The sequence below is a fragment of the Sabethes cyaneus genome, chromosome 2 (assembly GCF_943734655.1).
Source record: "Sabethes cyaneus chromosome 2, idSabCyanKW18_F2, whole genome shotgun sequence".
In the NCBI taxonomy this organism is placed as follows: domain Eukaryota; kingdom Metazoa; phylum Arthropoda; class Insecta; order Diptera; family Culicidae; genus Sabethes; species Sabethes cyaneus.
Genome location: NC_071354.1, coordinates 226,100,936 through 226,113,456, shown reverse-complemented (window position 1 = coordinate 226,113,456; position 12,521 = coordinate 226,100,936). Strand labels below are relative to the sequence as shown.

The following is a 12,521-nucleotide window of genomic DNA, read 5'->3' as shown; positions in this document are numbered from 1 at the left end:
TTTCTTGAGCATTTCTTGTCCTATCTTTTAACCCATTACTTTTCAGCAGCGTACCCCGCTTATGCGAAAATTTTCCTGATTCAATTGAAAATTATTCGCATGTCAGTCCCATTGCTATTTTGTTAAGATAAACTATTGATAATTGATAATCTGTAACTGATTTTTTTTAATTCATTTGGACCTGGATTTTAACAAATCTATAGTAAAGGTTCGCTTGAAAATAACCTGCGGGAGCGAAATTAAGTAAAACTACCGAAAAACTTCAGTCGCCGTTTTCTACGCTTGCTGTTTTTCGCCATGGAACTGTTATGCGAAGAGCGGTCAAAGCTTTAAAGAGGGGGAGCTCTACTTAGCCACAAGGTTACCGAGTCTGCTTTGACAAGTGAATGGTCATGGGTTCGAATCTTAGTAGAATCAGGCCATTCGATGTCAAAGTGACTTTAGCATGGGTTAGGGTTTATTCTCAGGCCCCTCAGAACCATTCCTCCATGCTGAATCCTAAATTATCCCGATAAGGGTTAATTGAAATTGAAAAATAATTGAGGCGCTGTCGTGTGGAACGAGGTGGGTAAAGTAGAGCAAGCATTCAGGGTGGCAACTCAACCAGGAAAACCGGGAAAGCCAGGAAAAGACCAGGAATTTTTTTTCACCAGGAAAAACCGGGAAAAAACCTGGATTTTTTACCCAAAACCAGGAAAAAACTTAGATGCTTGCTGATTGCTTAATTACTTGTGTGGCCATGTCCGTTGGTTCGACAAAACCAAAAAATCTGCTTTCTCAATTGTCGACGGTCATATGCCCTGACTTTCATCTGTCGCCAGGAGAGGTTTGCATCAATAGTCTGAACCAATTGACTAACGTTAACGGCGTAGCCCACCATTAGGCTCTAGGTTTGCCTCTTCTATTCTCCTTGTGGATTACATTTGAGTTCAGGTTTCCTGCAGATTTCGTTCGATTCTCTTCTCAAAATATGTCAGATCCACCTCTACCTACGTTCCCAAATCTCTGTTTCTATCTGGCGCTGGTGATATCGACGATCGAGTGTTAGACCACCATGCCCGAATAATGTATTCGAGCAACGATTAATGAAGACCCGCAGACGCACTACGTCTCGCAGGCAATAGACCGGATTTCTCGTTAGAATTGAAAATTCGTGTTTGAGTAAGTAAAGTGATCTGATTTGAGCACCAAACATTCCAAAGTAAGATCCAAAAAATCGCCGCTAGTCATCCTGATTGTCAAAAAGTTTCAGGGTAATCATCGGTTAGGTTTGGTATCAATGCCAATTAAAATTTTATCCATAACGACGAGGAACAGTAGCGATGAAGGTATGTAACCCTGTCTCACTCCTGGAGCAATCCTTTCAGGGCTCACAAAAGGATCCAATCCACCGGAAATGTTGCAGTTTCCCAGATATTGCTGAAGAGCTGATGCAACATTTGCGATGACGATGCTGGGCAAGCTTTCGGCATCTCGGCTGAAATGCAGACTATTCCTGGTGATTTACAAGACTTCATATATACAATTTCAATTAACGACGGCACCTCCGGGTTGACATGGTCGATGCGACGTAATGTGGGCATCACGCGCTGCTGATTTTTCTAGTCTGCGGATTTTGAGACTCGGAAGAGTTGTTTAAATGTTTAGTTGACCAGTTAGGCTTGTCTCGGTCGGTCGGTCGGACGGTCGATCAATATTTAGCCAGCTATGCCCTTGGCGATATCCTCGCATTGGTGCTAACACCACTAAGGTAGCAAAAAATTTCTACAATAAGTGGATATGTCTGCTGGTAGTGACCCTCTTCAACTAGTTAGTTGACCCTGGCTCTTTTGTCGCGTTTACAGAACTTCCAGCTTGGAGTATCATTGATGGGTTGCTGTCTTAGTCGCCCTGGTTTGTGCACACTCAATCTTGGTTTTCGCCGTGTTTGGAATCCGGCTACGCTCGCTCCGAGCCTCGTAAGCCCCTTGGACCTCGATTAGTTCCAGTATTTGGAGCTACAAGCTGCTAACTTTTCTTACCCGTTGAACCAACTGGCAAGACAAGTTGTTGGGTAAGGGTCTGTGAAGTAATCTGTGGCCACATTCCGCAACTCTTAATTTTACAAAATTGAATATCAAGCTTTAAATTCGAGTTCCAGAATGACTTAAATTTTAAATAGGTACGAAATTTCTCTTTAAAGTAGTTAATCGTACTAGATTAAGTTAACTTATGGAAACGGGTGGTTTCAATCCGAGATTCGAACATACGACGACTGGCTTATTAGGCCAGCACCATACCTCGAGGCCGACTGGGAGAACTATCAATCATGAAATTAAGTTTGCCCTATACTTTCAAAGTTTTACCAGCGATTTAAGCTTCTTGAGTTGTTATTTAATCATGCAAGAAAATACCGGTTTTTGATCGTGGAAAACCCGATAATTCGGTATTGGAAAAGTGCCTGGCAATACCGGTAAAACCGGTAAAGCATCTCTACTCCCGAATGGATACTGGTCGTCTTCGAAAAGAGCATAAAGCTTTTAACTAAGTTAGGAAACTTAGCACCCCCGAGGGGATGACCTAGCAAAGCGTTTAATCCGTCATGCGGAATTGCAAGAGTTAAGCCATACCACCCAAAATCTTAATCCATGCCCATGAATGAGTTTGGGGGAATGGCATTCAGAGCCCTGTGCAGGCCTCTGAGAAGCGCATTTCAAAGATGTCGTAAAATGACGGCTTACCATCCTAACTTGGAACCGCAGGTCTGTAAAAGACAGATCCGGGCGAGAAAAAGTATCTTGTCCGATTTTTTCTCGATTTTGCTTCTTTCGCAGATTTTTCTCATAATGTTTGCCTTTAGCTAAAGTAGCCGACGCATTTTCATCAGAAAAATCTGCTAGAGGTGACTCACCGCTGGTTTCAATCCTAGTCAGTGAAGCAAATATAAATTTTTATGTTTACTCTTTCACATTTAGTAAAAGGGAATAGATAACCCGGCAAACTTTCCAGCATAATATTCAACACAAAAAACTTGTATTTTTCCATTCTTGATGCTAATTTTGAGTTATATTCGAAAACCAGGAATTTTTCAAAAATCAACCAGGAAAACCGGGAAAAAACCAGGAATTTGAAATCACAGATTGAGTTGCCACCCTGAAGCATTGAAGGAAGCGTACCCAATTACACACAAGTGCGCATAAAATTCATATCGCTCACTCAATAGCCAATATCCAGCTTTTTACGGCTCATAATGGCGGACGTGTTCGTAATATTTAAACAGCATTTTTGACATTTCCCTAATACATCGCACGTTTTCTTTCCGTACATTCCTTTAGTTTTACCGTGAACGCGCGGAAAGCAAACGTGCGAAAATGTCAAAAACGCTATTCAAATATTACGAACACGTCCGCCATTATGGCTCGTAAAAAGCTGGATAGCAAATATAAATGCAGTGCGGGTTATACAGCAAACACTCAACGATACTGGTCGCAGTGATACAAGAAAAAAAAAGATTTTAAATAACAGTCAGAAACTCGGAAATGCCATGTCATAACAATTTAAAAAAAATTTTATTCGCCAATTTATATATTTAATGACAAAAATATAACGGTAGAGTTATTTTTTAGTTCCTGAGTTATAGCCGAAATACTAACGATTAACGACGGTTACTATTTTAGTCATGATCTTGGAAACAAAACACCACTATCGTGATTTTTTTACTAACACTGATGAATTAGCGAAGAATGAAAAAATATTTTAAAATTTTTAAAAAATATTAATTCTTTCTTTAGAATCATACAGTGTTTTGCCTGGATGGCTAAATAAATTTACTTACATTTTCATCAAGGAATATTAAGTTTTATCAAAATTGTGCCTGCTTCAATCATTTTGTCTTCCACCAAATATTTGAAATAATTGATAATTTATGTTAAGTTTCTCGTTCAATAGAATTTTGTAAAATTTAAATCTTTTAAGTAGGTACAGTGGACCCCCGTTCGTTTGAACGATTCCTCATGCAAACTAACGGGGTTAGTTTTTAATTTGAACAACTGGTAACCCTAAATATGCTGGAACTTGTGTGAACTGGCTGCCCTACTCTTTGTTATTGTTTTGGTGGTTTGATTCAGTTGGCAGTTGCAAGCAGCGAATATTCATTCTCTGATCGGATTTCTACCATAATCGTTGGGAAAACGCAATGTGAAACAGATTAAACACGCTAGATCAGCAAAAACAAATCGTGTTTATGTGCATTGTCTGCATAAGCAAATGATGTCATATTGAGTATGACGTTTGAACCATTTTTAATTTGCACGTCGTGCAGACCAACGGGGTTCAAATTAAAAAGTGTTCAGATTAAAAACGGTCAAACGAACGGGGGTCCACGGTATTTGTTCATCCCAGCTTAATACACAAAATAGTCTAGTTTTACAGCATTCTGTGTAATTGGGACTTAGCGTGTACGTTGCAGTGCAAAGGTATGAATATATATAAACCTTGCCAAAGCAAAAACATAAACGTCAAAAGTTATGTTATGCAGCTTGGTGGTGGAGCAGCATTGAAAAATTATTCAAAAGAAGCTTGGAACAATTATATTGGTTTAGAAGTTTTTTAAAAAAGTTTTATTTCTTGCATTTGTGACGTAAAGTTGAAATATACTTAGCAGCAGCATGAATTTCGTAAACTGTTGTCGGCTTTGTTTGATGGATTTAGTAACGGATAACGACGATGGTGGAACGGATTGTTATCGTGTTTCGGAAACAACGATAGACGCTCAGCCTCTGAGCGTTGCCCTGGAAGAATGCTTCGGTATTTCGGTAAGTTGCGAACCGCAGCAGTGAACTGCCATGTGCTAAAATAATACTTTTTCAATCGACAGATTGCCGACGACGAAAAAGTGAACAAAATTTGCGAAACCTGTTACAACGATGTTCATAATGTTGTCAAGCTGAGAAATCGATTTTTAGAGGCCGATGCCGCTATCAAAAGTTTCTACTGGTAATTTCTTTTTTACGGTTTTGGAATTTGTTGATGTGTTAATCGAAATTTGACCGTTTTTCAGTCAGCTCGATTACAATCTTGATGTAGAATATTTGGAAGGGACTGCAGAGACTGACGATGATGATGGACGAAGCAGCATTATAGTGGAAGAAGCGTTTCCTTATGAGAATGAGCAGTCGAATGTAAAACACAACTCGTCAGACGACGATGAGGACATTAAAGATGAACCAGTTGACACGATTGTTGAAGTGAATGTTGATGAAACAGCAATAGAAGAGATCAAATATGAAATGGATCCGGACGTTTCTGTTGTTGAAGAAGACGAGAAACTTGCAGAAGTTTTGAGGAATGTTCCAAAAGCTCGTCGTAAAGGTTGGCGTAAAGGATGCAAAAGTAAAGAAAAGAAAGTCAAATTCTTTACCTGCTACATTTGCACGACGGATTTCGAAACACTGGAACAACTGGACGATCATATTCCATTGCATGTTGGTACCGTATCGCCGGTTTGTACCTTTTGCAGCGAAGAAGTAACTACGATGCGACATTTGAACATGCACCTTCAACGGGTTCATTACCGAAAGGGCAACCGAATTCCTTGTGAAGAGTGCGAAAAGGAAGGTATCACGAAAGAATTTTCATCAACTTATCACTTACAAGAACACGTTAAAAGGGTGCATCAAGGTATTAAAGAGGTGCTGGAACGAAAATTTGTTTGCTCTTATTGTGGTAAAAACTTTAACAGAGCGTCCAACCTGCGACTTCATGAAAATATTCACACGAAAGCTGTTTTGTTCAAATGTAAATATTGTACGACATTTGTGGGTACCTCTCGGAGTGGGTTGATTAGACATGAACGCATTCATACCGCGGAAAAACCGTTTAAATGCGACGAATGTGATGCTGCATTTACGCAGTCAAATGGTCTTCAATTGCATAAAAAATTCCGTCACACCGACGAACGACCGTTTGCATGCGATCTCTGCCAGGGCGATGTTCGTTTTAAAAGTAAATACACGCTGCAAAAACATTTACGAAGCCATGAAATCCCCGGCAGAATCAAACAGGATGGCGTCAAAAGTGAATCGGTGGGCACATTTGTTGAACCGGAGCTAAAGTGCAGCTTTTGCCCGGGCGTTTACCATCAGGAACGGCACCTGTGCAGGCATATTTTGTTGAAACACCCAAACGAGAACTTCCCAATGGTTCAGTGCGAAATGTGCGCTGAGATGGGTAAAGAAACTTTCTTTGTAACGGAGAATGAAAAAACTATTCATTTACGAAATCATGTCAAGAACCCACCGCGAAAGATTATTCGTAAGGAACGGCGCTGCCGGACGTGCTCGGCGGTTTTCTTTACGATAGAGGCACTGACACGACACCGGCAGACTCATGTTGTGCATGAGTGCAAGGAGTGCGGTAAAACGTACAAACGACGAGCTGGCATGCGGTTGCACTACCTTTCGGTGCATCATGCGTCCCGACCGTATAAGTGTGATAAATGTGATGTCTCGTACGGTCAATTTACGCAACTGACCGCGCATCTGAAGACCCATCAGTAGCCAGTTGGCCAGCGACAGTGATTGTAACGAATATTTTTTTATTTAGCGGTTATGATAGTACATGATTATATTCGTTATGCTGAAAATAAAGAATGCTAAAAGAAATTTGTTTATTATTTTTTAAACGCCCATGTTCACATCCTTCATCCTTCACTAAGTCAATCGAAGCTCACGAATAATTTTATATCGTTCCAGGTTTTCGTAAATTTTGAACTTAAAAATGCAAATACACCCGACTGAAAACTTAATACTCAGCTTCAATCCGTTCCTTCGAGAACAGACACGTTGAAGAACAATCGAGCAAATAGGGAATAAAGTGCTACTCCCCCAAACAACTGCATACTGAGAAACCATATTGATATTTTATCACCATTATCCATTGCTCTACAAGTAAAATGGAACATGGCAAGCCAGCCGCACTTGGCAGTAGCACCAGCACCATCACCACTCTAGGCAAACAAGAACTAACCGCCACACTGCAGCTGAACGCAGCGCAGAAAACCGACGACAATCTGAGTATTAAATCGTCCGATTCGGTTACCACCAGCGGTGAGTACGAAATTGTACCGGAAGTTCCGAACCTTGGCGACGTGCTTCCGTCTCCGGTCGCCGTGGCGGCGACCGGGATGTCAACGGCTGGCACCGACAGCCGGCAGGAGGCCGATCATCCGGTTCGCGAAACGCGCCAGTTCGCTGACCTCAATCTGACCGATTGTTTCGAGGAGGACGAGGTGGTGGTGAATCTGATCGCGGCAGCACCACCGGCCAAGTTGGATGCAATTTCTCCCATTCTAAACATTGAAGGCAACGGCAACGTGTTGGATCTGGAGAAAAATATGGATGAGGTCATCCACGAGTTGGACGAAGAACGTACACTGAGCGCCAGCGACGGCGAGCCGGGTAGTGCGAACAAAAGTAAGTAGAGTGGAGGGGTTGGGATGAGGTGCGGTGACACGATTGCTTTCTATTATACATACGATCGAACGTCGTGTGGCTGCAAGACGCAATGCTTGGTGTGGCAGTTTTAATGCGTTTGTTTTGTTTAATTTTTTTAGAGTAAGCAAATATGAATTTGGGGTTTTTTTATTGACTTCGCTTCGGGTTTATTCCTATTTGGAAATGCTATGTTGGCAGTGTGATATCAATCGTTTTTTGTTTTGTTTAACACTGGTATACTTCGCTGGAATTTGTAGGTACAAAGTAATCTGTAAATATTGGAGTAAATGAGTGAAAGTGTTGCACTGAAAAATCCGTACCAATATCCAATATGTAAGTTCTATTGAATACTATCAATTTATTGTAATTTATGACTGCATGCATAACTTTTCAAAAGGTCCAATCTAAGAATAAGAGATTCTCTTTATTATCCCTATCTTTTGATTATCACGGCGAGAAAAACGCATTTCAATGCAAGATTTCTTAGGAATTCGTTAGCTAATGATGCCAGCAACCGATTCAGACAATGCAGCTGAATTGAAGTGCATTTGTATGTCCGCAATAAGCTCAGGACAGCAGAGGCAAAGAAAATCTCTTATTGTTACATTGGACCTTTAGAAAAGTTACACGAGAATTGTTTATCTTAACAGTTTGGTGATGCTGGTTGATTGTTGGTATACCTATCGAATTATTCAGTAACGCCATAAAAAAACGAAAGAGAGGAGACGCGAATAGAATCTCGCGAATTTAAAAAATTACCCGAGCAATTGTATTTTCACTCGATCGATTGTGCACATTAACGTCAATCAAAACAAAAAAACAATCTGCTATCGTTGCTTCAAAGCGAAAACGATCAACAATCAAAGTGTTTAAAGCTTGACTAAAATCAAGTTGGCCATATCGTTTGTATTCTCATTAATCTGATATCAAAAACTATAAGTGAAACGAAACGCAAAATATGTTATTTGGATCTTAAGTTAGTATGTTAAAAAATCTATTTAGGCCATCATTTTAAACAAGAAACTTATTAAGAAAAGATCAAGTAAGTATCTCTTCATGTCCTTTCAGCAGATCTGAAGTGGGGAAAACGAATTTCTTTTGTCTTTTTGCTTAATCACTTCCTAAAGTTTGTGTATCTAAATGTTTTAAAAACTGTCAATACCTACTATTGAGCCCAATCAATTCCAAAATTCTAGCCCAATTAAGTTCGGTCAATATGCAGTAAGCTCAGCAGTTTTAAAAATCATTGTCGAACATCTATACCAACAGAGCAGAACAAGAAAGGTCCATGAAGTTTGAAAAACATGATTTTACAAGGACGGCGTCTTATTGTATGAAGTCTATGCCCCGAGTCACTGAAGTATTTAGAATATTTCTAACAACTGTCAGTCGGCCCAGTTAGCGAATTCAGGCTGTATAAGATTTGTATCAAAAATAGAGTCGAAATCTGAATGAAAAAACTCTAAATGCAACAACGTTGCTTTCACGTCTGTTAGAGGTCAGCTCGAGCTAGAAGTCCACGAACGTCCTGGCAATATACCCGTTCAGCAGTTCAGCGTCACCATGAGCCTCAGGGTCTGCCTCTTCTACGCTGTCCTTGCGGATTCCAGTCGAGTACTTCTCTCGTTGGATGTCCAGTTGCCAGGCCACCGCAGACACCAATTAATAAATACTTGCATTTTTTGCATTGTCTCCGCTAAAAAAGGTACTACGTTTCGCGTGCGCAGGTTTGAGCCCCAAATGTTTCACAGTTCTGCAAAGCAACCACTGGCCTTCCTGAACCGTGTGGCTATATCAGTCTTGGTTTCACCATCGGGCGTTGTCTGCCTGGCAAGATATTGAAAGGCAGCTACCTGATCAACTTGTTGTTCCGCTACTGTGAAGCTGGTGGGATTGTTAGTGTCCACTAACATAGACTTAGTTTTTGCTATATTGATTGTCTTGCTCCTGCTCCCTGGGAGCTCTCGGAGAGGTTATCTAACTTGCTCTGCATATCGTCTTGGCGATGTGCGAGTAAGACAATTTCTTCGGCTAGGTCGACATCAAGGTCGTTTAGCTGCGCCATCGTTAGAGGATTCCATGGCAATACTCAGTTTGGTCTACTGTCAATTTCTCCAACTAATATTTCATCCATAGCGTTGAGAAACAGCAGCGGTGATAAAATGCATCCCTGTCTCACATCAGCAGTAACCCTTGGGGTCGGACAAAAACACCTCGTACTGAGCCTCGATAAGATGGACTAGCTTATCTGGAACTCCTCCACATCTAAGTGCGCTCCAGATGTTTTTGTGGTTGAGTCGGTCGAACGCCTTTGCGAAGTAAACAAACACCAGCAGAAGAGGGTCTTGTAATTCGTGGATCTGCTCCAACATAATGCGGAGCATTGTGTTATGTTCTTCACATGATCGGTCGGCACGGAATTCATCTTGCTGCTGCCAGAGAGTAGCGTCGATCTTCTCCTGGATCCGGTTGAGGATTACCTTACCGAGTATTTTGAGAGTAATACAGAGCGACGTGATGCCACGCCAGTTACCGCATTCAGTTGGGTCTCCTTTTTTAGGGACTTGGTCCAATATGCCCTGCCTTCAGTCCACCGTAAAAGTTGCGGTTTCCTATACATTGCTGAAAAGTTGATGTTCAAAATGTTCAGTCCATCGCTTAAGCTGTTCTCTACGGTCAGTCTGTAGCTGACCAGCTCTGTCCTTTAGCGGCATCTTTGTATTCATCCTGACACTTCTGATCGCTGCGTCTGTTGCATACATCAAGAAGGCTCCTTCGCCCTTCCTTGACGCATGTCAGGTCTTTTTGGTGTTCTGTTCGGCCATCGCGGGAAACCCACGTGGCACGTGACTATGTGATGATCTATGGCGATCCACCAATGACCATGTTGTTACCAAAAAACTACAAGGTATACAGCCAGGTGACGTAGGACCTTGTCATATAATACTCATTACTTTGCACTGTGGTCCAGAAAGTCAAATTAGGTGGAAAAAATTGTTTACTCAATAGTCGTTGATTTTAGACTATTTACGTCTTAGCAACAAAATCTTGATTTAGTATGGCGCTTTTTTCGGCATGAGCTATTTTAGGGTGACCCTTAAATTAACCAAGATCCAGAAATTATCTTCAAAACGAAACAAGATAGAGCGATATTCACTTTAGCAATTTCATAGCTTGAAGTATTTTGAGTAATATTGCAGAAGACGAAATCCTTCTATCTCGAACCGTTTCCATATTAGGGCGATTTTCCTGAGTCAAGTTAGGGTGACCCTGCTATTTTGCGATTTTTCTCCATAACTTTTTTATTTTGCATTTCTCGCAAAACACTTCTTCAGATTACTTTTGTATTACTTCAGATTATGTATTACTTCAGATTTGCTCAATAAGACGCAAGTTTTGGTGAAAAAAGAATTTGGTTATCTACTTTACTTCTACACTTATATTAAATTTTATGATAAAAATAGGTCGTTTTCAAATGTGTAGAAGTAAAGTAGATAGCCAATTTCTTTTTTCATCAAAAGTTGCGTCTTATTGAGCCTCAAAAGTCATCTGAAGAAGTGTTTTGCGAGAAATGCAAAATAAAAAAGTTATGGAGAAAAATCGCAAAATAGCAGGGTCACCCTAACTTGACTCAGGAAAATCGCCCTTTGTGAGCGATGCAACATAAAAAAGTTATGGAGAAAAATCGCAAAATAGCAGGGTCACCCTAACTTGACTCAGGAAAATCGCCCTAATATGGAAACGGTTCGAGATAGAAGGATTTCGTCTTCTGCAATATTACTCAAAATATTTCAAGCTATGAAATTGCTGAAGTGAATATCGCTCTATCTTGTTCCGTTTTGAAGATAATTTCTGGATCTTGGTTAATTTAAGGGTCACCCTAAAATAGCTCATGCCAAAAAAAGCGCCATCCTAAATCAAGATTTTGTTGTTAAGACGTAAATAGTCTAAAATCAACGACTACTGAGTAAACAATTTTTTCCACCTAATTTGGCTTTCTGGACCATAGTGCATTGATAACATGTTTTAATCGATGAAGTATAACTTTATGTTTGATCATTAGATCAAAGACTAATGCAAACTGCATTTATGGCATATGCATATTTGAGTATCTGTGAGTATCATTGTTTGAGTGTTTATTTGTAAAAGAAGAGCGAAATATTCTGATTTAATTCTTCATTAAATCAATGGTGGTTTTGATCGTTTGAAATTGTTTGGTGGCCCTGAAAAGAACTATGTTTGAGCTGATAGCACTTCTTAAAAATCAGTACTACAATTACTGTTGCCAATATATAGATGGATGTCACTATTCGGTCCTTTAGACTCTAGGATGATGGTTGCCCGCTAATACAGGAGTGATAGGAAATACCAAATCACTGTAAAGTAGAAATGGATTAGTTTTATCAAAATACTGACCGTCCGTCAGTGCGATCGTGCGATGAATGAGCAGACGGCGAACCTAGTGTGCTATTTTATAGTCACTGGCACTACCGTTGCTACTTGTAAGCTAGTGTAGTTGTGGGAGAAACCAGATCGGCTGCTGCTACTGCTCAAATAATTATCCGAATGTAACGTTAACCATTTAGAAAGTGTAGAAAAATCTTTCCATTCTTCAATTACTATAGCTCTTATAAGAACTGTTTAAGACCACAACGGCCTGCTGCTGAATTTACTGCCAGTCAGTCGTTCCGTTTCCGTTTGCCATCAGTGTTGGTTTACGATAATTACGATTGAAGTTGCCGCCAAAATGCCATCGGCTTTGCCTCCAATTGCCATTAATGTTACCACTAACAACCGGTGTTGCCGCGAAATGTCCTTGGTCTTGCCACCAATTGCCATCCCAAGCCCTTGGTTTGCCTCCAATTGCCGGTGTTTCCGCCGAAATTCCATCGTTTTTGCCTCCATTTACCATCGGCGTTGCCGCCAATTACTGGTGTTGCCCCACCAATAGCCGTCGACGGTAAATACTAACCTAAAATTTTTTATTTTTAGGTTTCGTATTCTACTAAGACGCTCCAAAAACTTCAGTAAATACTAACCGTCCGTCAG

At 40.5% G+C, this 12,521-nt stretch overlaps 2 protein-coding genes across 4 annotated transcripts in view; both read left to right on the top strand.

Annotated features, from left to right (window-relative positions):
• Positions 1-12,521, top strand: part of LOC128733682 (rab GTPase-activating protein 1-like) — a 28,371-nt gene that overhangs the window by 4,396 nt on the left and 11,454 nt on the right. For 2 of the 3 annotated variants that reach the window (XM_053827441.1, XM_053827442.1), the window contains exon 2: positions 6,732-7,451. In XM_053827441.1, coding sequence (XP_053683416.1) covers positions 6,932-7,451 — 520 coding nt within the window. In that variant the 5' untranslated portion in view covers positions 6,732-6,931. Of the gene's footprint in view, positions 1-6,731; positions 7,452-8,481; positions 8,515-12,521 lie in introns of those variants that run through there. The other variant, XM_053827443.1, reaches the window with a different exon arrangement.
• On the top strand, positions 4,594-6,594 carry LOC128733683 (zinc finger protein ZFP2-like). The gene is made up of 3 exons (XM_053827444.1): positions 4,594-4,793; positions 4,856-4,974; positions 5,039-6,594. Exons 1-3 carry the CDS (start codon positions 4,647-4,649, stop codon positions 6,534-6,536), a joined length of 1,764 nt encoding a protein of 587 aa, XP_053683419.1. The 5' UTR covers positions 4,594-4,646; the 3' UTR covers positions 6,537-6,594.

Coding starts and splice junctions, on each gene's coding strand:
- LOC128733683 (XM_053827444.1), top strand. CDS start 4,647: ATGAATTTCGTAAACTGTTGTCGGCTTTGTTTGATGGATTTAGTAACG. Junction 4,794..4,855: donor AAGAATGCTTCGGTATTTCG/GTAAGTTGCGAA, acceptor TTCAATCGACAG/ATTGCCGACGACGAAAAAGT. Junction 4,975..5,038: donor GCTATCAAAAGTTTCTACTG/GTAATTTCTTTT, acceptor ACCGTTTTTCAG/TCAGCTCGATTACAATCTTG.